The sequence below is a fragment of the Necator americanus genome, chromosome I, assembly GCF_031761385.1.
Source record: "Necator americanus strain Aroian chromosome I, whole genome shotgun sequence".
Lineage (NCBI taxonomy): Eukaryota > Metazoa > Nematoda > Chromadorea > Rhabditida > Ancylostomatidae > Necator > Necator americanus.
This window is the reverse complement of record NC_087371.1, coordinates 23338877-23361249: the sequence shown is the minus strand read 5'-3', so window position 1 is coordinate 23361249 and position 22373 is coordinate 23338877. Positions and strand designations below refer to the sequence as shown.

Sequence of the window (22373 nt, the reverse complement as noted above, 5' to 3'; positions counted from 1 at the left end):
GCGCTCCAGTCGAACTCCCTGTAAAAAATAGTGCGCCAGAACGCCTGAAGCCGTATCTTCCGGGCTGTTTTTTTACGGCAATTAGGAAGAAATGGACGGAATCACCCCCCTCTCCATAGTCTCCCATCCCGTATACGAATACCCCACCTGAAATTCGTACCACCTCAGATTCGTGGAGTGATGCCTTTAACCACATCACTACCCCTTTCCGTTCGTGGAGAGATCACGACACTATTTCCCGGCACATTGATGTAAATGGAGCACATGTGCGAAAATGTACTTATTTGTTGTGGGATGTTTGCGTATGCGCACTGTAGTAATAGAGACACTGGAAGGGAGGTTCCCACTAAACCGCGCTCTTATTTCTGGAAGCTCTTTCTTCCCTTTTTGCTCTTAGTAAATTTAGTTTACATGCCATTGTCATCCTCTAAGACTAATGATTGGATCTTGGGGCAGCGACTGATCTAGTTGCTTACTTCCAGAACTTCGAGTTTTTTTAAAATTTATTTGAGTTTTCTTCGCGTTGCTGCATTCCCGCGCTCCGTGGATAATCGCGCGCGCTATCTCAGATTCTTCGAACTGGCGCCATCCTGCACGATTTAATACTCAAGAGAAGATAACCACGAGGTTTTCTATGTTGCTAATCTCATGGATAGTAACGGTACAGGCAAGAAAGAAGTCTATCGCATTGAAAATGATGTTTCAGCTCGTATTAGTACTGCTCAGGTGATCAGATCTTGCATCCCTATTCTTCGTAAGAATCTTCACTTAGAACTCTCGATTTTAGGTGATTGTCTCTACCAGTGCTGCTGTTCGACAACTGATTGACAACTCACTTGACGCATCCGCAGGAACCATAGGTTTTTCTGTACCTTATGTTTTCTGAGTGATCTTTTTCTGAGTTATGATCAGTGTTTCCTTAATTAATTAAATTAATTTATTTATATATTATTTAATTTATTTAATTAATTTAATTTTTCGCATTTCTAGAAGTTCGGGTCAAAAACAATGGCTTCGACAGCGTGGAAGTTATCGATGACGGTACTGGTATTGAGGCGGATAGTTTCACTCTTCTTTGTATGTTCTTTCGACATTTTTTTTCCTAAAGTGACAAGGTCAGATTTAAAATTTGTTCAGTAAGTGAGGAAGAAATCAGTTAAGGATGTATATCATCCTGAATAATGGTGAAGAGTGCAACGTGAAGAAAAGATTTGTTCAAGCTCGTCCTTCATCTCATCAAGGAAATGTTCCCGAAGTGCGTTAAATGCAAACGTTCAAATTCTAAAGCTAGATCATGCCGGTCTAGACGATTCGCACGAACCGACTACGTAAATGAGGTTACATTAAGGCTTAAAAAGGGCACGCAAGTAAAGGTTTTGGCATGTCCTGTGATCGTAGAGGTGAACTTTAATGGTCTCTTCCCCACCTTCTACTCGTAGATTTGCAAAAATGTGAAGGTCCGGGAAATCGTTATGAGCTTATTTTTACATCCATCATCTGATTTCCGATAGCTGGCTTCTGTTTGGATTTACCCCTAGAGCCATAGTTCATTGTACAGTCGGCTCAAAACGAACTTACTCGCGGTCCAACTGCAATCAAGCGGTTGTGGTCGCGGTGGGACCCTCACTTCCAGTCGCAGTGCTGAAGTGAGAGGGGATCCCAACGCTTATGCAAGTACACTACTAGTCAGGCCATTTTGATCCTGCCGTAATATTCATCTGTCGTCGGGTCAAAACGACATGAAGCACGGTGCATTTGCGTACGCGTTCGAAACGGCGCGGTGGAGGCAGCAGTTGGGACCGAGATGCGACCATGGCAGACTGCAGCGATGGGTGGTGCCAGCAAGAATTCCAGAACGCTCCTAACCGCTACGCTTCACCGCACCGCCTCGAGAGAAGCCGCGCACGCAATTGCAGCGTGCTTCACGTCGTTTTGACCCTACCATACCATGTCTACTGTAGATTCGTAGAAAGCACAATGAAGCACAGTATTAATATTCTACACAATATTTGTCTAGTCAACTTTATAAGCTTTATTTGAAGGGATCTATTTGAACGCGCTATGTGTATGCCCTCACTACAGGTGTGCATTCCGATCAAAAATTCGGCGTCTTCAAACTGTGTTCTCTTGTGCTTCCACTGGATCTAAGTAGAGGTACCAAAGAGTCAAAACTACGGCTCGGTGCAGTTATGCAAACCACTGCGCGCGGGGGGTAGAGCGTAGCGGATGCTGATGACTGCATGCTTCTCAAGGCCCTCTCTACACTTCATTTTCGAGGTGAAAGCTAAGCCCTAGCCGTGCTACACCACTGCTCCGGTAGTCATAGATGGGAACATCACAGTTGAAGGTGATCTATGTTCATCTCTCAAAGCTATGGCGAGGCTCGTAAGCGACGCTAGCATGAATGCGGTGTAAGAAAAAAATCAGTGAAATTTCTGTACTGGATATTTCTTTTTTATTCAGGATCAATAAACTAACAGTGTCTGTTGACAGGTAGTATTGTTTTTTACTAATGCGAATTCGAATTGTAGGCAAACCACATGCAACTTCTAAGCTCACTAATCTCAGCGACTTCAACACTTTATCAACTCTCGGTTTTCGTGGAGAAGCTCTAAATGCCCTCTGCGCTCTTGCGTGAGTTTTTCAATGCTGTTTTCTACTCGCATCACTCGCATTACTTTTCTACTCGTAAAAGCTCCTGTTGCACACTCGCTTGAATGGTGTGCACATTTCTTTCGTGACATTAACTCTTGTAGCAAGTTTGTTGCTGACGAATACGCTATAGAAGTGGTGTTTTGACAACGTTATTGATCTAAAAGTGCTTTGTCTATGCATTTTCTAAGAAATCCTCTATGTCATCGTAAACTCTCGACGAGAACTGCCAATGTTTTTTTTTCTGATAGATAAGGATTTCCAGTAACCTTACTGAAGGTTATTTCCAACATTTCAGTATACGGACAATTTCTTCAGGTCCCTGACCGTTATTACAAAAGATCGATCTGCTTCCCTTGGTACTAAATTGCGGTTTGATCACTGTGGAAATATGGTTGAACAGTCCGCCGCTGCTAGATCGGTGAGCTCCGTTTCGTAGAATGTGGCTGTATCGTTGAACTTTATTTACTATGAAAAATTTGGTGGAACGCAGCAAGCTTTATGCTGATATGAACGTAGAGTTTTAGTCCTTTGCTTTAGAAGACTTTTATAGTAATTGCTCATGATTAAGGTTGGGACTACTGTGCTTGTAGAAAACCTATTTGAAACTCTTCCCGTAAGAAGAAAGGAGTTCGAGAAGACTGCAAAAAGGGAATTTGGACGGTTGCTGACCGTAATACAGTGCTTTGCTCTATCCCGACCTGATGTCAAATTCGTATGCAGTAACATCGTTGCTGGGTGAGTTTTGGGTGAACAATCAAAGTGGATGAGCTAATTTTGTTGGGTTTCAGGAAAAGAATACAACCAATATGCACACCAGGAAAAGCATCCATTAGAGAGGTGAAGCGTTTTTTTTTCTGCATCCTTTGACCTTATTGAATGCTTCTTTTTTTTAGGTGGTTGTCAACTTATTTGGTGGTCGAACAGACAAAAATAAAATGGTTGACGTGGTCCGGTGCATTCCAACTAGTGAAGTATCAGCGATTCACGGAGTCGATTCCAAAAATAAATCAGTTTTTGAGAATATCGAGTGAGTCGATCTACTGCGAATATTTCGTGTTATATCAACAGCTAATGTGCAGGATAAGTGGTTTCGTAAGTTCATGCGAACATGGCTTCGGACGATGTTCCACCGACCGCCAGTTTGTCTATGTTAATCAGAGACCCGTGGACTACCCAAAAGTTAGTTAATGTTGTTTTTTTTTGCTTCTCGTGAAAATAACAATATTAAGAGAAACAAAATAATTGTTTTAAAATGTACAGCACTTCGGAGTAAAATTACTTCTGAATTTGTTTTCAATTGCAGTGGTTATACTCATTCTTTCGAATTCAATCACTTGTTATAATAACCAATAAAATGTTCTTGCCAAGAGTATTGTATGTATATTCGAGAATCCTTTATGCATCTTTGTGGTTGTCGCTCCTATGTCGCACTTTGAGTTTTTCTCATTTTCTCACCACAGTGTCAACTTTTAATGGTTATCATCTCTCAGTGGTGTATTCCCCGGCAATATTATCCACACTGTGGTTCGCCCTGTATATCATTCCTTAGTTTCACTGATCTGATTTTTAGATCTGCCGCCTCGTCAACGAAATTTACCAGCAGTACAATCGATCTCAATATCCAACTCTTGTTTTGTACATAGAAGTCCCACCTGGTAGGTTTACTTTTGGCTGGTGCATGATCAATTCCATCAACAGTTCTGCTGTAACCATTTTCTGACCAACTGAGCCTGCATAGTTGCTTTAATAGTTCTAATAAATTTTGTACCTACGTGTTGATGGAAATGAGAAGTTAGCGAATATTGCCTAAAGATCACATTTGCGTAAGGAAATTTTGTAGGTTTCTTTTCACTGGTATGTAGTGATAGGGGCTTAGTTTTCATGAATGCCAGCAATAACGCGGAACTGTTCTTAAAAGTACGCTAATCAGATGAATCAGCGGTAACGGAGCGATTACTTTATCCCACCTCCCACGAAGCAACTCTTTACACTAGTTTAAGTGAGGCTTCGCACTGGGCGACTTCATTTCATCACTCCTTGTGTGCATACAGTTACTTACGTGAGTAAACTACGTAGACACACCCGTGGGTATCCCTGGATTTGTGAGAACAGTTTCGCCTTATCATGTTCACTCATGAACAGTGCGCCCCTACCCCTATCTACTAGTGGGATGAAGCCAATGTCGAGAATATCCGCGAATTCCCTTTTCATGCGTCCGTGAGACTGATTCGTACCAGACTTATAGTCAGTCGTATTGCCTCATTTTTTCATGCGTTCCTTTTGAATTACATCACTCTAAGAAGTAGGATGTCTTTATACTAGTCGTTCTATCAATATCCTGCTTCACATCTGTTGGTTGTATTTTCGAGGATATAATTTCAGGAGAAGTTGATGTAAATGTGACTCCCGATAAAAGGATGGTATTTTTTGAGCGAGAAAAGGAATTACTTGCTCTTATTCGCTCCTCGTTTCTGGCAACTTTTCACCCTCTTCTAGGCTCATACACATCACTCGCAAGTGAACCTACTAACATAGGTGATTTTTACATTTCATTGCAGAGCTATGATATGCCGTGCCTAATCTCTAACTGTATAGGCAATGAAAGTGCTAACAATGCTGCCAAACGAATGTTGAATCCTGGTACTCCACCAATTAACCGTTCTGCTCTTTTCTCTCTTCTAAAATCAAGTTCTACAATGAATAATTCGCCATCATGTGCCCCTCCAGAACCGAAGAGATCGAGAACTGAAGACCACCGTTCTTCAAAGGTGCAATTGATGTTTCAAATGACGATATACCAAGGTTTTGCTCATCGTGGAAGATTTCTTTTCAGTCCACTACGGTTGGATTGAAAACACTAGATGCTTTCGCATTCAAGCCTATTTCACGTGAAGTATTAGATGGTAGTATAAGCAACCCTTCGAGAAGTGATAATACCCATTCGAGTACTGGTCGACAGGAAAATTTGTCCACAGCTCGGAGCAACAGCACCTCTAGCAGGAAGTCACCAAAGGAATGCTCGCCGTCCACTTCAAGTAGTACGCTACTCATCTAATAGTTGCTTCACACTGGAAATCGTTACCTACAAGAATGCGTAATTTCCAGGGAGTTCTTCCGACCATAGACATCAGCAAAGAAGTTTTAATCCATCTTTAATGAGGAATCTATCTCGAGGATTCGAAGCCAGTATTGAGAGAGACAGTGCTACTATTGAGAAAATGGAAAGAACAATGGATCTAGAAGACCACTTGTCAAATTTAGTGGAAGAAACGGGGAATAGTCCTCAAGAGGTGAGCTGTTATGCTGCAAATGATTCTATACTTAGTGCAGTGACTTTTTATCTAGTGAGTTATGGTATGCTTGGAAAATATACTTTCATCACTGCGTCGAGCAGAACTATTCAAAATACTGAATTAGCTAGGTAAAAACAATACGGTAATGCAGTAATGGATGACATACTTACTTACGTCTTTTGTGAAGGAATAAGGAGAAGGATTTGAGGGATTTTCTTTTTTTATTTAGCTAACAACCATTCTTTTCCAGGAGTAAGCACGGACGCATCTGAAACAATCCAACACCTAATTAATGAAGGTCTATAGAATCTTGAGGTCGAGAGAAATTTCACTTGATTCCCCTTTTGTGACGATTTGCGACATCTAATAGGCGAAAATTCTGATTCATTCGATTAAGTTTGGTTCGTTGACTGATCCAGAAGCTTTGCTTTTACAAATTCGCGACTATTTCTGTACGATGCAATTGATGCGTTTCAACAGACTTAAGAAAGTGATTATTCTGACAGTGAACTCGTAGCAGTGTCCTGCTCTACTCTGACGGTGGAGATGAGTGTAGCTAGCGAGAGTCTTACCTCGATCGCACTTGCTATTTCCATCGCCTTAATTAGAGCGCAGCAGATCACGTAAGTGCATCAGGCTTCAGATCGCTTTTGTCTGTGTACATCGCGTTATGTCTATCTATCTATTGAACTACCAATTAACGTTCATATTTATAGCAGTTATACGTTAATCTTTCCTAATAAAAATTCCTTTATCTAGGCAAACCTGGTACACTTAATATCTGATGTCATTAATATTCAATGTCCTTTGCAGCGCCTAAGAGAAGAAACAACACCATTTCAATCTGAGGAACGACCAACCACTTTCCTTAGGGCTCAACAACAAGTAATGAGCAATATCTTTATTTTAGAATTTGTTAGTGTTATTCCAGTGCGCAGAATAAAAGTAGTGAAGGCAACCCAATTTAGATCGCTTTTTCCATGACGACTCTCAGAGATCGTATCGATAGGATAAGAAACAAAAGGGCAAAAGCAGAACAAGCAAGGTTGTCATCGTTTAACATATGTTCTTTGCATTATAGCTACAGATTTCAGTCAGCTTATGGAATTTAATGCCTCAATCGCACCTGAAGAGAACATGTTGGCTGAGGAAGAACTTGACCGTATCCTCAAGTGTGTGTTTTCGTTTTTCTAGAGCTTGGCAATACCCCAGCTATCAGAACAATTATCAAGAGATGATTGGCGTAATTCTCTCTTTCCATATAATTCAAAAATTCAGAAAAACTGATTTTGCTGACATGTCGGTGATCGGGCAGTTCAACAAAGGGTTCATAATAACTCGTCTGCGAGACCATCTTTTCCTAATTGACCAGCACGCTAGTGATGAGAAGTACAACTTCGAGAGGTTTCAGAAGAAAGCGAGAGTGGAGACTCAGAAAATGCTACAGTGAGTTTAAGACCATAACAACAACGTTATACAGTTATACACCTAGTATTTAACGTTTTAGTCCCAAGCCACTCGATCTCGGGGCAGTTCAAGAATCAGTGCTTAAAGATAACTTGGAAATCCTAGAAGCAAATGGATTTGGCTTTGAGTTCCAAGAGAAAGGTGCAGTTTTGTGCACAGCTTTTCAGATTATCCGAGTATCAATACCGAAACGTTCAGAAGATGGATGTAGCGCGGCTCTTTTGGTTTCATCCCCAGTACTTCACAGCTGGCAGTTCGACAAAAGCGGTCTGTTCAGTTACTTGTGATGTTAGTATAATAGTAATAATAATAATAAAATTAATAAAAGTTAATATGAAGCACCGTGTAGTTGCGTAAGCGCTGCGATGGAGCGTAGAGGTTGGGATAGAGAGGAAACTCTCGTCAGTGCAGTTCGCAATGGTCCCAGCTCGATTCCAATCTCCACACCGTCGCTCAGAGCCGCAGCAGCTGCCTACGCAACTGTACCGTGCTTCATGTCATTTTGACTCGACTACACATTTCATTCATTATTAGAAGTCTGTAGTCAAGAGGGAAGGTGGGTGTAGCATGCATAATCACATGGACTTCGTTAGAGTGGATGTGAGGTGGATATTGTTCTCAATATTATTAGTTTAGATATAGAAGAGATATTGGCTGTCGTTTCGGAATTCCCTGGAGTAATGTATCGGCCTGCAAAGCTTCGACGAATATTTGCATCTAGAGCCTGCAGAAAGTCAGTGATGATCGGAACTGCACTCAGTACTAATCAAATGCAAACGGTACTAGAATCCAGACAGTTGCTTTCTTAAATTCTATGTGTTGTACCTCTTATGTATAAGGGGTGGAGTAAGTATTTACATAACACATAAGTGTTCGTCAACGATGTGAAATTACACTGGTTGGAAGAAGTCAAGTTTGCCAACGTGGTAGATTCAAACTCAGTGCGAAAGAAATTGTAGAATCTGTAGTATGGATCAAGAATACAGATCATATTTGCAGATCGTTAGCCATCTGGGAACACTCGATCATCCGTGGGTAAGTATATGAGAGAACTGTGCTCCGCTAAAAGTACACTGTATAACTGTTTTCAGAACTGCCCTCATGGACGCCCAACCATCCGGCACCTTGTAGATCTCCGTAGTACTATTTAATATTCTTATCTCTGTAGGAACAATCTCACGAAAATAATCGTCCTTTCGAATCGGCTATTACAGCACACGTGTCACATAGTCCATTCACAAAGAGTTTATTTCGTTCCTAAAGTGAGCAGAAGCAGATTTAGAATATCATGAAACAACAATGATCACTGCAATTCACAGTGTCCATCTGTAGACTAACCAGTTTTCACTGAAAAAAATTGATTTAGTTTATTGACTTTACTTGCAGTGTCACCGGTGGCATTGTTGTTATGCTGGTAAAATCCTTTCGTACAGTTGATTTGTTCCTAAAGACACCCGCACTGAAACCACCCTTACGGGACTTGTTGGTATGCAGAATGTCACTTCATCAACTAGCTGAGTGGAATTTGTACTACTCATCTTTGCTGGAAACGAATAGTGTACGACTCTAACGCCAACGTCTCGCAAAATAGTATGCAGTTTGTATATATCAGTGTAGATACAGTCGGCAGTGCCTAAGACAGAGCTAAGAAGATTTTATTTAAGAAAAAAAACACGAATCTACGTACTCAGTGACCTCAAAAGAGCACCTCAAGACTATACATGCAAAAGGCAGATTCTCGAAAGACTGTTTAGCAATTACCTCAGTGTTTTGTAGTTTTATATACCTCGTAAATGCTGAGATCTCATATAAATGATACCTCTTCACAGCAGTTCTGCCAACAAACCACCAAGGCTACTTCAATTATTTCTACTGACCACCCACCAAAGAGGAAGAGAACGAGACAAATGTGCTCAACTGTGAGGAAAGCAAAAGTCATGCGAAGCGTTGAAGTCATATTCAGAAGCGCTTAATTCCTGCTCCAATCTCAACTGCAGCATCACAGCATAACTTCCTAGAGCGTTGCACTAAAACTTCATTGTCGTTTTACCTTTCTTTGGGAAGTTTAGTGAAAAACTAACACCGTCAGCGAATGTCCTTTGGTGAGCACGAAGAACCTCATTTTCTTGTTGCAGCCGTCGAAGACTACTCCTCTTTTCCTCGAACTGCTTTTCAAACCTACGGTCAATCTGAAGAATCATTTGCCTCGCACTGCCAACTGGATGTCTGTGTCTAACCACAGGTGTGCAATGTAATGCTACCTTCTCTTTCCATCGAAGGAACGTTATTGCAGAAACTGTGTTTGACGCAATCCTGATCTTTTGAGCTGCAAAACCATGCCATCAAACTTCTGATGTAGCAATAACCGGACCTCACCAACTACGAACCCACCAGCTAATTTCCGCAGCCTATTACGGTCCTCGATAGCGAGAAGGTATCGGCTGCGTGAGAGCTTCCGTCTCATCTTCCCTTTTCGCCGTCTTGGAATAGAATAGGCAGGAGACGATGCACCGGAGGTAGAGGGGGTACAACTGCTTGAGTGATCACATGGCACATCACGCACAGCTGATTCGCTATCAGAGCCTTCACCGCTCATAGCCACTGTTAGAATCAAATTAGTGTTATGTCGTACCAACTGAATTTGACTCCAAGGCACCGAATCTTTGTTCTCACTCCATGGAGTGTGCATGCAACTCCGACCATACGTCGTTTTTTTGCATATCAACTCGTTTCGATGCCATATTTTGTGTAACCAAGCATTTGTCAATGATGCCTACTATGCCTAAAGCCACATTCTTCGTGATTCTGACACTACCTCACAGACCATTTTGACAGATCCGTTCAAACACTTTCCCTTCGAAAGTGCTAAGGAAGAAAAGGTCTTCGAGGAACACCAAAAGCTTTACATCAAAAGTACATGCGAATATTGTTCGAATAAACTTCGCAGCACCTCTAAATCTTGTCCGAAACAACGTCGAGAAGAAACAACGAACGCTGTTTCGGCAAACATGGTTACGCAAGCGTACTCACACCAGACGTTTACCTGCTAAGTAAATTTGAACGGATCTTCCAAACGTAGTCTGTTTCGTCAAAGACTCTTGGTGCCTACCTCCACATTTCTTCCACGGATTAAAAATAATAATAAAAACAATAGATATAAAGACGTTTGGACGTCATCCGAAATCACAAGCGAAGCAACACCAATACTTTATGTAAGATCAAGATTATCAATAATTACGACGATATGCTTCGAAGGACCGCAATTCGAAAGAACAACACCGAGCTTGTTATAGTCATGGACGGAAGACGAAGGGAGCTCTATGCACCGCCAACGAAAGAATCGTACGGCTCTCACACGGATAACCCCGCATGGCATAGGCGAACCCACTAACCCCAGAGATGGTGCAACCTGAAACAGATAATAACAAGGTGAGAACAAAACTTGCAAAATCTAAAAAAAGGAACAAAATCTCACCTCACTACCGCCGGACCGCTCGACTCAGGCAGGACCGATGTTGTTGGTCAGGCCTTCATTGCTGGCGGTTGGAAAAGCTGCCCATGGGAAAGACTGGTGGGTATTTCATGTTTTCAATATTTCTAAACAACGTCTCGCGTTCGAAAAATCGCTCCACAACACACAAGAACTGAGCTATAATGCCGAGCACAAGCCAATAACCATAACACCAACCATATGGACACTATGTCCTAGGATCTGAACGTCGCTCCAACGAATTAATGCGTTCTAACCCACACCGCTCCGACTACTCTCCGTTAAAACATTTTCTGAATGTAACAATGATAAAGAAATGTCACATACGAAGATACTTCAAGCCACTGCACCATTTATGTAAAATATTTGTTGAACATCACACAAAATACAACAGTTGATACACGTAAACTAGTAATCAGCATAGTAACTACACAACGCTACTGTGGAAATACTACTAGATCATTGAAGTCGAGTAAATCGTCAGCAAAATCCTTCTGATGAAATATAGGAGAAGCGAAAGGTGTTTGCAAAGAATCATGAGAAAAATGAGAATTGTTCTCTAGCATTCTACGAAGATTCTCCACTTGCTTATTGAGCCGTGCAAACCCTTCAGTTAAACGCTTATTTTCAGCACGGAGATACTCGTTTTCTTCTGTCAACTGCTTAACCTGAGCTTCATATGCGATCAGTTGACTCTTCTTCTGTTCACGATAATTCCTAGCGTAGTTCGCCATCTTTGATGTACTGGTGATCTTCATAGGACGTCCACGTCGAGAAGGCTTTTGAATTCGAGCATCACTTGGAGATGTGAGTGGCTTTTGTTTGCTACGAGACTCTTCCTCAGATTTATGTGCTTTAGTCACACTGCATCCGTCGATGGTGTTCATATCATCACAGAATGACGTAGCTTCATATAGGGAGACAGGGGAATGGGTAGGATCAATACTGCCATAGCTGGGCATCATATTGTCCTCCAATAGCTCATTAGCAAAGTGTGAATCGTAGTTGCAAAACAAAGTACTGCACTCATCCACACTATCACCAGATGATGACTCACCCAGGTACTTCATGAGAAGGTTCTCCTCGTACTGTGGGGAGTAAAACACAACAGTCTCGGAATCGTCGGTGGGAACCAGACAGTTTGCACTAACCACTGGGGCACGGTATTCAGACTCTGATCTGAAAAAGTCGCACAACATGACTTAAAGAGAATATAAGACGATCTCAGGAACACGAAAACAACAACGGAATACGCACGGGCAACGAGGAGCAGCAGCGCGAACTGGAGGGATCGATCGGGCGCTGCGCCCGCCCACCCACAGAGTTTCGAAACTCTGTGATGACACACAACACGCTGTTACCGTTTTCTGCACATCTTGCGGACTTTTCAAACACTTTTTGGAGTAAGGCAAGAATGAAAGTGCACAGATGTTCTAACATAAGCCAACTGGGGGAAAATGTAATTAATGGGAGGGGGCTCTCAGTGGTGGCCTTGTTTCTCAACGCTATAACTTACTTTTTCCCTTAGAAACTTTAGCTTACATGTCATAGATCCTCCTAGACCAATGCTTAGCTCTTAGGTCCCGGAATGATTTATTTACTTCGAGAAATAAGGGGGCCACTGAGTGGCCCTCCCTTCAATTATATTTTCCAGCTGCAAATAGTGGTAGATATAAACAAGATATTAAAATGTAGTGAGCAACTCCTTAATTCGCAAAAAAAAAAAATGCAGTGAGATCTGTCGGAAACACCGCTCCTCAGAATCAAGGAAGTAAATGTTATGGTGCGAAGGCACTCAAGAAAGCTCTAATCGAACTACGAGTCTGAGCGCAAAAGTCGTTCCTAACTGTCAAATGGCTTGCTCATTTGAGAAGGCGATGAATAATCAATCGACAATTCTCCTACTCTGCAGTACGCATTTGACGGTTAGAAACGGTCTGTAAGCTCTAAGAGCACGTTTTGGTCCTCAATGTACAGTTCGATTAGAGCAGTGTTGAGTTCCCACCACTACTGCACTCCATTCCAAGCATGTAGGGAGTCATTCACGCTGTTATAACGTAATGCAACATTAGTCCCAGAGAATCCATGACAACATATAGTAGGACCAAAACGATATGGAATACGGTGCAGCTGCGTAAGTTGAACTCGAAGTGACGTCTTGGAGCTTTCAATCCACTTCGGATTGAGGTGGAACCTTCACTAATCTCTCCAGTCGTTTTGATCCTAGTATATATAACATGGTGAAGATGACCCAATTTGTGGTGCAATGTGGCGTAAGCTGACGCGACCCTTACGCAAGATTGCACCATAAATAATAGTAGTAGCGTGGTCCTCAGTCGCTACCACCGCTGAACACTTCTGTGGTTTGGCTAGTCCTGAGGTTCGTTGGAAGCACGTCAGGACACCCAGTATAGTGATTAATGTAACGTTCAATCTGCATCGCAAAACCAATTCCCTACGATTGTAATAAGGCTCAAAAACATGCCCATGTTTACTCGCGAACGTCGCTGCCACTCTACTGCTGGGAATTCCATCTCGCCGATGTGAAAATTTTTGCAAAATGAGCAGAAACAGTTACAGGATGAATAACTGAGAAAATATTGTTTATGCAATGATTTTGCAGTAGCTTTCTAGCTCTAGACATGTACACACCGCTTGCTACTTTTACAAATCACTCTCGCAGTCGTTAAGCTTGCCGCATCTACTGAGTAGTAAAGTTCTTATAGTGCCCAGGTCATTATCATAGTAATGAGGAACTTTTTGTTTATCGATTAGAATCAAAGACTTGAATGGTGGGATAATTCTGGAAGACATTGCGTTCGAAGCAGCGATGTTGCACCTACTTGACTTGAATTAAGCGAAGCCTCATACGCTATTGTCTGGATTGCATTTGCACTATAGCGGAGTGGAAAACATGTCCGGATAACAAGGAAGGTGATTGCATTAGTCCATGTTTTGTTTATCTGATTTCCTCTATGCAGTGCAGTGAGAAACACTGAGGGGAAACGGCTAGAACACTATGTATTCGAGTTGAAGGCAGCACACAAGGAATCTGACGTGGTGAAGGAATCCGCGGGAAAATCTAGAGTTAAGGCCTTAGACTGCGGGATCAGGGGTGGTTCCGCTCATCTCTCTCTGATCATCGTAAGAAACGACGTGGGAATCACTTTGGTTATTACCACGTTTGAGCGCTTCTCTACGCACACGTTCCGGTGCACGTAGCAGCCTATTCATTGGTTTTACTCGAACAGGCTGATGAGCAGGCAGCACTGATCTTGGATCGATCGCACTTGAATGCAGCGCGTGCACAGGGGTGGAGCGTTGCAACTGAAATCGTCTTTGAAAAAACGTCGTCTTCCACGCCGTTTCTTACGACGATCAGGGAAAGATGAGAGGAACCGCCCCTGATCCACCAGTCTACTACCCCATCCCTAGGTTTTTACTCGGATTCCCGCACCACGTCAGATTCGTGGCATTCCTTTAAATAACACATGGAAATCATGTGACTCCACTGCTTTAGGTGCTCACAGAATGTGGCGTCATAAATTGGTTTTTATGTTAAGAACACGGCAATGGTGCGTGAATCTGGTATTGCGGCTCTGGAAGCGTTTTGGATTCACTCCAAGAGCGCAAAAAAGGAATCCCTCTGTATTGCGCGGAAACTCACCCCACTATTTAAGGCTGATATCTGAATGTGCTAGTCAACTCATCCCAGTTATCTAGCAGCAGTAGGAAGGTCGTCTGATCCTAAGGTATGTTCCACACTTTCACTTGTAACTATGAGACCCAACAGCAAACACAGGATTTTTTTTTGTTTAGCGAATAGGACGTTTCATCGGATACAAAACGTTAGATTTCGCCCTTTCAGACACTGAAGAAGGCGAAAAACGATTATAACAACCTGCTGAGCAAAAATTTTCCTACGAAGCAAGTTTTTACATCGTACAATTAATAAAAACTACTTTGTGTAATTTTTATTATAAGATCTATACATTAATAGATTCGTGAGCGCGAACTCTACCGATTGAATGTAATTAGAACTTTCAAGACCTATCAAGAAAACACTTTTTGAAAAAATTATCTGCGGGTACACATTAACAAGGCTGAGTCCGAGATAATTGCGCCCCAAGGATATATGATTTTTCACGTGAGCATATTTTTCGAAAAGTGAAATGATAGTTACATATTCGTAATCTACATAATACTGCGAACAATTTGATATCTCTCACGTTTTCTTGCAGATTTTGTGAGAAAATTATTTTTAAACTAGTAATGTCGGTCGTTGCTGGAGTTGAAACATGTCACTTTAGTCAAATTTAGAAAATATTCGGAGTCATGGACTTATAGCTGTGAGAGATATCAAATTGTTCGCAGTATTATGTAGATTACGAATATGTAACTATCATTTCACTTTTCGAAAAATGTGTTCACGTGAAAAATCACATATCCTTGGGGCGCAATTATCTCGGACTCAGCCTTGTTAATGTATACCCGCAGGTAATTTTTTTTTCAAAAGTGTTTTCTTGATAGGTCTTGAAAGTTCTAATTATATTCAATCGGTAGAGCTCGCGCTCACTGATCTAATAATGTATAGATGTTATAATAAAAATCAAATTGAGACCAGTTATGAAAAAAACACTATTTCGCGTCTTTTTCGTCTTCTGTCGAAGAATTAGCGATTCTACTGTAACTATTTACGCCCATAAAATTGACGAAATTAAGATACTAGAAGAGTAGATAAATAGTTTTTATTAATTCTTATTATTAATTTTTATTAATTGTACGATGTAAAAACTTGCTTCTTCGGCAAGTTTTCCCTGTACTCCATCTTCTGTGGTCGTATTTCGACAGTTTCATAATCGAAAATGAGTTGTGTCGTTGCGTAAACCGGGAACTCTTGTTTTTGCTGCGACAGCTACGAACCTACGTCCAAAACACTCACTACTAATTTATATGATCTACATCTGACATTTACTGAAATTAATTTTCTAATTGTTTTTTTTTAGTTCAAATCATATCTCAAAAAACCAAATATGAGGCAGTCAGTACAACAGCCTTAGTTTAGTGACTACTGCCTGGTTCGCTTGCTCGATATCAAGAGACTGATCCTTCTACATATTTGCGTATACGGACTAACAATGTAATCTGCAGACCGGATCTCCCGTTTCAGCGATCACCCCACTGTTTCTTCGGTCCTTCACCTTCATTGCCACTCACAACGCATTCACTTATGTCTAACCTCATTCTCGAATGAACTGTTCGGAATGTGAAACTTCAATCCGATTATTCCGTGCTTTATCGAAAGTGGAATTAGTACGATACCGCCTTTCAGATTACCTCTTACATGGGTTGTTTTCATTTTGGTAGCTTTCGAAGTGCTTTTTTTGCAAATAGTTTTAATTGATGGAACACCGATCTCGGGAGCTCACCCACGTCTTTCTCTTACAAGCTAATCCTGATCCTAAAAACATTTTCGCCGACGATTCGCAATTCTGTTCCTGGTTGGTGTCTCTGGAAAGTCCCTTTGATCCTATGGCCATTGTTATCATTAAGATATCATGGCCGTTGATGTCATGAAGTTTTGAGCTGACGAAAACAAATAGAAAATGTCGGAACTTAAAAATCTCACTATCACTAGTGGCCAAAAAGTGGATACAGTAATGTAAATAGCAATAGATTCAAAACCCATTTCCGGAATGACTAATTAAAGGAAGTGAATGAAAAAGTTTCTTCTTTCTTCCTTAAGACTGAAGGCTCTCAATTTTCTTAAACTACGAAGGTTCCGTTGATTTTTTCTTAAACCATGAAGGTTCATTTGACCGTGAAAGGAACATTTTCTTTTTAATATCGAGTGAGATCCCGAGGGTTCTCGAAGCTTTTGTTTTGCCTTTTCTTCTCGGAAGTTTGGAGGATCGAAACGTAATTACATGCAGAGCTACACTTTCCTTATTGCAAATATGAGGATGTGGGAACTCTCGGTCGTACAACTATAGCGCTGTATATTCAGTAACCATGTATGCGATACTTTTTTTTTTTACAAAATAATAAGTTTTGTTCGGGATATAGGAACTTTTGCTTCTCTTGTCGTAATTTGGCAGATCTTCTTCATTTTCAAAGGATACTGTTGCACAATTACTAAATGATATTTATAAATTCTCACTATATGGGAATTTAGGTTCTTTCGTGTACAAGTGACTGACGTGGTGTTAATAAATGCTGACAATAGTTTCTCCAAGTTTTTCAAACTTGATCCTGTCCATATTTGCTCCGTACGGACTTCACAAGACAGTCATCTTTGTCTGATGATTGGGAAGCCCAGACGGTATAGCGAATGCCCTTTTCCGCCTCTGTAGCCGCAGGCAACACCGCTCGTTTTCTCTTCTTGGCGTCTCCTCTTGTCGCCTCTCTGCCAAATTTTGCTAGTTCGGACTTCAATTCTGGTTCTGCCCCACAATTACGTATTAGCTCAAAAGTTTCCGGATGACGACATCTCTTGGTGCTCTTAAAACTCGAAGCTTTCTTCCTACAGCCGTTAGGATGTTTTGCGAACCGATCGTATCCATTGTCGATGTTGTCCATGGCAGTATCTTTGCAAATGAATGCTATCGAAACGAGAAGGTTCTAGTCTATGACTATCATGGATTATGTGAGCTTAGCTGCTACCTGTTCTTCTCGAATATCCTCCGCAATGGAATATCGGACATCGTGTAGAGTCTTAGTAGAACAGCGACACCCTTCAGGCAAAGCCCTCCAACGCGAATGTGGTCCATCTCTTTATAATACTCATGATGGATTGTTCCTTCCCCGGCTTACCTACCGCTACCACAAAAAACGCTCGGCCGACACTCAGTACGCCATTTCTCATTAATCTACAGAACAAATGGGCAGCTTCCTGTGTTCTCAGCCTTTGAAAGAAAGAGCCACCTAATTACAGGAGTAGATCCCGGTTTTTGCTATGGTGAACAGAGAGGTGCTTTCTTGTGAGAAAGATACCCCGAACCACCTTTCTAGTAACTCACTCACTTGAATGTTGCATGTTGGCTATACTGACGCGCATTGTAGAATTCTTGAGTGCAGTTCCACATTTCCAGTTATGAAAATATCCACGAAACCGACGAAAATACAAGTCAATTTTGGCGCAGTAGAAATAAACCGAAATCTGAAGTAGACGTGCGTGTGACAGAAGGTAATCGAGGTGATATTGCTTAGACGGTTGCGACATGATTACGAATCTCTGTGGTAGTACTATGATAGCATCAGCTTACGGTATCGAGTAAAACCATCCTAGTATGGCTAAGAACAAGATTGATTCGCTCCATCTCCGCCGAAACTAAAGACATCCACGGGTTGGTTGAGCACTCATAAAAAGCGCATAAGCCTTTTTTTCAGTGTTATAAGAGAAGACATTTGTGACTTCTCTGTGTCATGTGTCTACTTTGCCATGTAGAGCCGCTTTATGCTATGAGTTATGCAAATTTGTTCCGGTACATCCTTGCCAAGTCTTGATCTGTGGCGGTTCTATGCTTAAACATTCCTTGTACCATCAGGAAGGCGAAACTGTTGCACTTAGTGTCCTCATACCCTTAATTTTGCGGTCCATTTCATCTCTTGGAAAGCTGTCACATCGAGAAATGAAAACACATGAACTGGAAATAGAGATCACGTGCGAAGAATGTCCTCTTTTCGCGGAGATAGTGTGAGTATTGTAGGGAGAATCCGCATTCATGATTCGTGTCGCGGCTCTAGTTGTGGACTAAAATCGCTTTGGAACATTGCTTATTCATGGTATTCATCTATGTTACAACCATATTATGCGGTACGATCAGCGCCTGTTATCTTTACAATGTGCAGAACAGGAGGATCGCCCGAGATTTCGCGACTTACCATGCTCATCAGGCCGGAGTCAGTGGTTATTCATTACCGTACAATTGCAGCTATTTTTTTCTTTTTTATTTTCCAGATACAATATTTTAGAAGTCATTTTCCGCAGTTTTAATCTTCTCCTGAATGGTATCGCTAAAAAACATTTTTCAGATATAAAATTATTTTTAATGCTGGCTATTCACTGCTTTTTCGCTCAAGTGGCAAATTTGAGAGTGATCACTGTATTGTTAGCGCCATTACATGACATAAGACTCCACCTTTCTATCCTTCCAGATAAACGACTGACAGACAAGTCAGTTTCGCTCAGCGGGAGATTTGAAAAAGTAGCCATGAGATCATAAGCAAATAGAATTAATTTAAAAAAAATAGACATGACATTCCTGCAACACATACAAGGCGCAAGTACATAGATGTACCGCATCCACTGAATCAATGCTACTAGTGAAAGAGGGTGAAAGAGGTCTGAGGGTTGTTCCAGAGAAACTTCATCTTTTGCTTAGCTGTTCAAAATGGTTGCTGACTTCTGTCCATAAATCCGTTCCGACGGATTGATCCGTTGCAAACCGTCAGAATTCTCGGGAGTACGCAAAATTAAGAAATTAATAGCCGCGTTGCATGTAGTAATTTAAAGGGCCTAACTACATGATATGTACGTAGGAGATCTAGGGCTGGACCAAAGCCTCATGGCAGCATCGGGGAGTTCGCTTAGTGAAGAAGACCCTGTATTATCAGCATCGTAGCTTTGAACTATCTCAACTGTACTTATTATTTGCTACAAATTCGGTTATATCGGTTACCACTTTATAACTGCCATGAGTCCTGGCAAATTCGAAACTTTTAATTGACCAATCTTGAGGTTCTGTTTATTGATTGTTCTGCCTATCAAATGCATCTAAAAAAGGCCCAAAAAAATCAACTGAGCGCTAAATCTCATTTCCTCTTTGTGTATTAGGTCAGCCCGTGAATAAAACTGGATCCTTTTCATCCTTTATTTTTCAAAATCAAGATGCACAAAGGTTTTTCAAAATTGCTCCGCTCCAATCTTTCTGCTGGCCTTTCAACGCCTTCCATAATTCCTCCCTCCTAAGCTTTTAGTTGTGCACCTGAAAAAAAAACCCTGATGTTAAGAGGATGTCCCCGTATATGAGAAACGCTTTACTACTATGCACATATCTGTTTTTCCTATTTTTCACACTTATTACAGAGTTTTATTATTACAGAACAGTGAAAACCTACAATGTACAGAAATCAGTAAAATGAACGTGCTTAAAGTTCCGAAGCCAGTGTAATTTCCTCACTCAGCTTCTCATTAAAGCTAGATCACCGTATTTTTTCCCTTTTTCCGTACATTGACCTTTAACTTCGTGCCGAAGTCGTTCTAGATGAACATCTTCTTCCTTTCTACCGGTTGCTGACAATGTTTTCTGCGTTTGAAAATGACTATCAAAATATTGTAGTTCCCACTTAATCTTCCTTTGGTACCTGACCGGATAGTATTTACAGATGGCTGCTAGGCAGAGAAGAATGTTTCGATCTCAAGACGTTTCTCATCTTCTTATTCTACTAACTGCTATTTTCATCTTCATTGTAGTCACCCATAATTTACTTTTCAATGGGCCAAATCGTTTGGTAAGATGTTTTTCTACTATGCAAATGTGGTCCATCCAGGATTTAATTGATCACTGCAGGGAAAGATTCTCTGAAAAATTGACAACGTAGACATTTTCGTAGCCATTTTCCGCATTCCGTCAGTGTTCGGAGAAATATTTGGTCCGATTGTTGGTTGTTTCGATGTTCGGTTTTCTCTGGCCGAAAAGGGACCAGGAATTAATTTGCAACGGTCATCACAAAATAGCGAAACACTTCCTGGAAATCCAAAAGATCGGCAGATGACAAACGTAGTTCACTTCCTTTACTCAAATGGTTAGTTTACGCATAGTTGGATGAATTGAAAGAGATTAGTCTGATGCTCCTGACATCGCTGAGCTTCAGGATTCTGATCGTATTCCTCCTGGTGGAGGTGGGCCGATCCCAGCAGCAGTGCAACGCTGGGCCGACCCGTGACGAGGGGCGAGCAAGCCCACAACCTCATCCGGTCCCAAAAATCAAATAACCTTAACGAGACTCATTCGAATCTCTATCGAAGGTTAATTCGATAAGAACAGAAACTAAACTTTGATCTTAGCCAAAAGGCCGAGAAGCGATACAGGTAGGTGCCACCACCTGCTGCCGCTCCACCGATGAGTCGTACTCATCGCGGGGACCCTTCGCTGCACTGTTGCACTCCCATAGCGAAAACAGATGCCAGTGAGAAAAGGCCATAACAACAAAAAACAATGAGAACGAAAATAATTTAATTGGTTAATTCGAAAGGAATTTAATTTGAAAGACTGAAATTTGATCATCAGTGAATATCATCTGCTGATAGTACAATTACAATTTTTTTCTGCAGTCTTAACATTCTGAGGCGAAATTACTATGCCATTTAGCTCTACCTTAGTACTCAAACTGTCTTAGTAGTATGTTATCCAACAATCTTCTAGTCCTCTCTTTAAAAAAAAAACTCGCCATTGGGAACTGCATTTATGATTTCTTGTCATGCCAACGAAATTTTGGTGAAAATTTACTACTGTCCTCAAGTTACTACAACTTCGTTTTTATCAAAGGGCTAAAAATGGCTCGAACATTATGATGATGATGCTATGTACTTCCCATCAAACTCTTCCTCTCTCCTAAGTACATTGCGCAAGAACTCCAAGGGGAAAAACAATCTGACCAGTCCCACCGACTAGCGAGACTGCTGAACCACCGCGTTATTACAGATTGTCACCAAGGCGAATAAGATCTACGCACTGTGCAGTATTCTTGTGTACTGGTACTTGGATAGTGTTAAGGAATTGCATGTGGGGCAATCTTATAGCTCACAGAGTGTTACGAACTGCATAAAGTCTTTATTAATTGAAAGGCATTTCAATTAATAAGGACTTTATGCCATCTTTATCTCATTTCTGTTATTCATGGATGGATTCCTGACAAAAATCCAGAATGTTTCCAATTTCTTCCTACCAGATATTTCTTTTTCATGGGGTAAAATCGTGCATTTTATTTCAAACTCATTTCCATCATGTATCTCATTTTTGTGGCGCTCTAATGGTGTCATCGTGTTTCCACGCCTTTTACCAGAGATCATTTTCCTAGGAAGACCAACAGATCGTACCTCCTGGTTTCTAAATAGAATCGTGGGTCAGCTACTGCTTAAAGTGTTCTCTTATCTATCATGCACTTCACAACTCTTTGAATATCTCAGAAATACCAAATTTGAACAAAGTTTTATCATGAAGCTATTTTTCGTCTTTCTACACAAATTTTCAGAAAGAAAAAGCTCTACAGGAGTTATCTGAAATGGTAGACAAACGCGGCTGTTGTATAGAAACTTTTGATTAAAGCAATCAACACTCAATGACTCTGATAAACGAGCGCATTCAGTGCAAACTTTGAAATGGTCGGAGATGTACTACTCTCAGAGGACTTTCTAAGGGCTAAAGGCTTGCTCCAGTTCATGCTATTTCCTTTACAAGTAGGAC

At 41.2% G+C, this 22373-nt stretch overlaps 5 protein-coding genes across 7 annotated transcripts; 1 reads left to right on the top strand and 4 right to left on the bottom strand.

The window, feature by feature from the left end:
* Positions 1-648: 648 nt before the first annotated feature.
* RB195_006605 (uncharacterized protein) lies at positions 649-8566 on the top strand (the record flags this gene model as incomplete). The annotated part of the gene is made up of 23 exons (XM_064179787.1): positions 649-726; positions 788-860; positions 991-1077; positions 2532-2634; positions 2971-3073; positions 3224-3390; positions 3444-3492; positions 3549-3682; positions 3735-3834; positions 4226-4310; positions 5038-5190; positions 5251-5423; positions 5489-5693; positions 5761-5945; positions 6762-6833; positions 6917-6993; positions 7043-7120; positions 7227-7394; positions 7456-7556; positions 7614-7682; positions 8052-8194; positions 8415-8450; positions 8507-8566. The coding sequence occupies 23 exons, from the start codon at positions 649-651 to the stop codon at positions 8564-8566; spliced, it is 2499 nt and encodes an 832-aa protein (XP_064036717.1).
* Positions 8567-8821: 255 nt separating this feature from the next.
* RB195_006604 (uncharacterized protein) lies at positions 8822-10118 on the bottom strand (the record flags this gene model as incomplete). Of its 2 annotated transcripts, XM_064179786.1 has the most annotated exons (6): positions 8822-8958; positions 9334-9442; positions 9497-9604; positions 9677-9741; positions 9807-9988; positions 10048-10118. In XM_064179786.1, 6 exons carry the CDS (start codon positions 10116-10118, stop codon positions 8822-8824), a joined length of 672 nt encoding a protein of 223 aa, XP_064036715.1. The 2 variants fall into 2 exon arrangements, with proteins under 2 accessions (XP_064036715.1, XP_064036716.1); XM_064179785.1 differs by lacking the exons at positions 8822-8958; positions 10048-10118 and having other exon boundaries at positions 9329-9442; positions 9807-10011.
* Positions 10119-10623: 505 nt separating this feature from the next.
* On the bottom strand, positions 10624-12454 carry RB195_006602 (uncharacterized protein; the record flags this gene model as incomplete). 2 transcript variants are annotated; one of them, XM_064179784.1, is made up of 6 exons in its annotated part: positions 10624-10824; positions 10891-10913; positions 11163-11198; positions 11963-12084; positions 12163-12239; positions 12422-12454. In XM_064179784.1, the coding sequence occupies 6 exons, from the start codon at positions 12452-12454 to the stop codon at positions 10624-10626; spliced, it is 492 nt and encodes a 163-aa protein (XP_064036713.1). The 2 variants fall into 2 exon arrangements, with proteins under 2 accessions (XP_064036713.1, XP_064036714.1); XM_064179783.1 differs by lacking the exons at positions 10891-10913; positions 11163-11198; positions 11963-12084; positions 12163-12239; positions 12422-12454 and adding an exon at positions 11092-11106.
* RB195_006603 (uncharacterized protein) lies at positions 11343-12104 on the bottom strand (the record flags this gene model as incomplete). The annotated part of the gene is made up of 1 exon (XM_013452287.2): positions 11343-12104. One exon carries the CDS (start codon positions 12102-12104, stop codon positions 11343-11345), a length of 762 nt encoding a protein of 253 aa, XP_013307741.2.
* A 4691-nt stretch (positions 12455-17145) lies between the features above and the next one.
* RB195_006601 (uncharacterized protein) lies at positions 17146-17484 on the bottom strand (the record flags this gene model as incomplete). Its single annotated transcript, XM_064179781.1, has 1 exon — positions 17146-17484. One exon carries the CDS (start codon positions 17482-17484, stop codon positions 17146-17148), a length of 339 nt encoding a protein of 112 aa, XP_064036712.1.
* Between the last annotated feature and the right edge of the window lie 4889 nt (positions 17485-22373).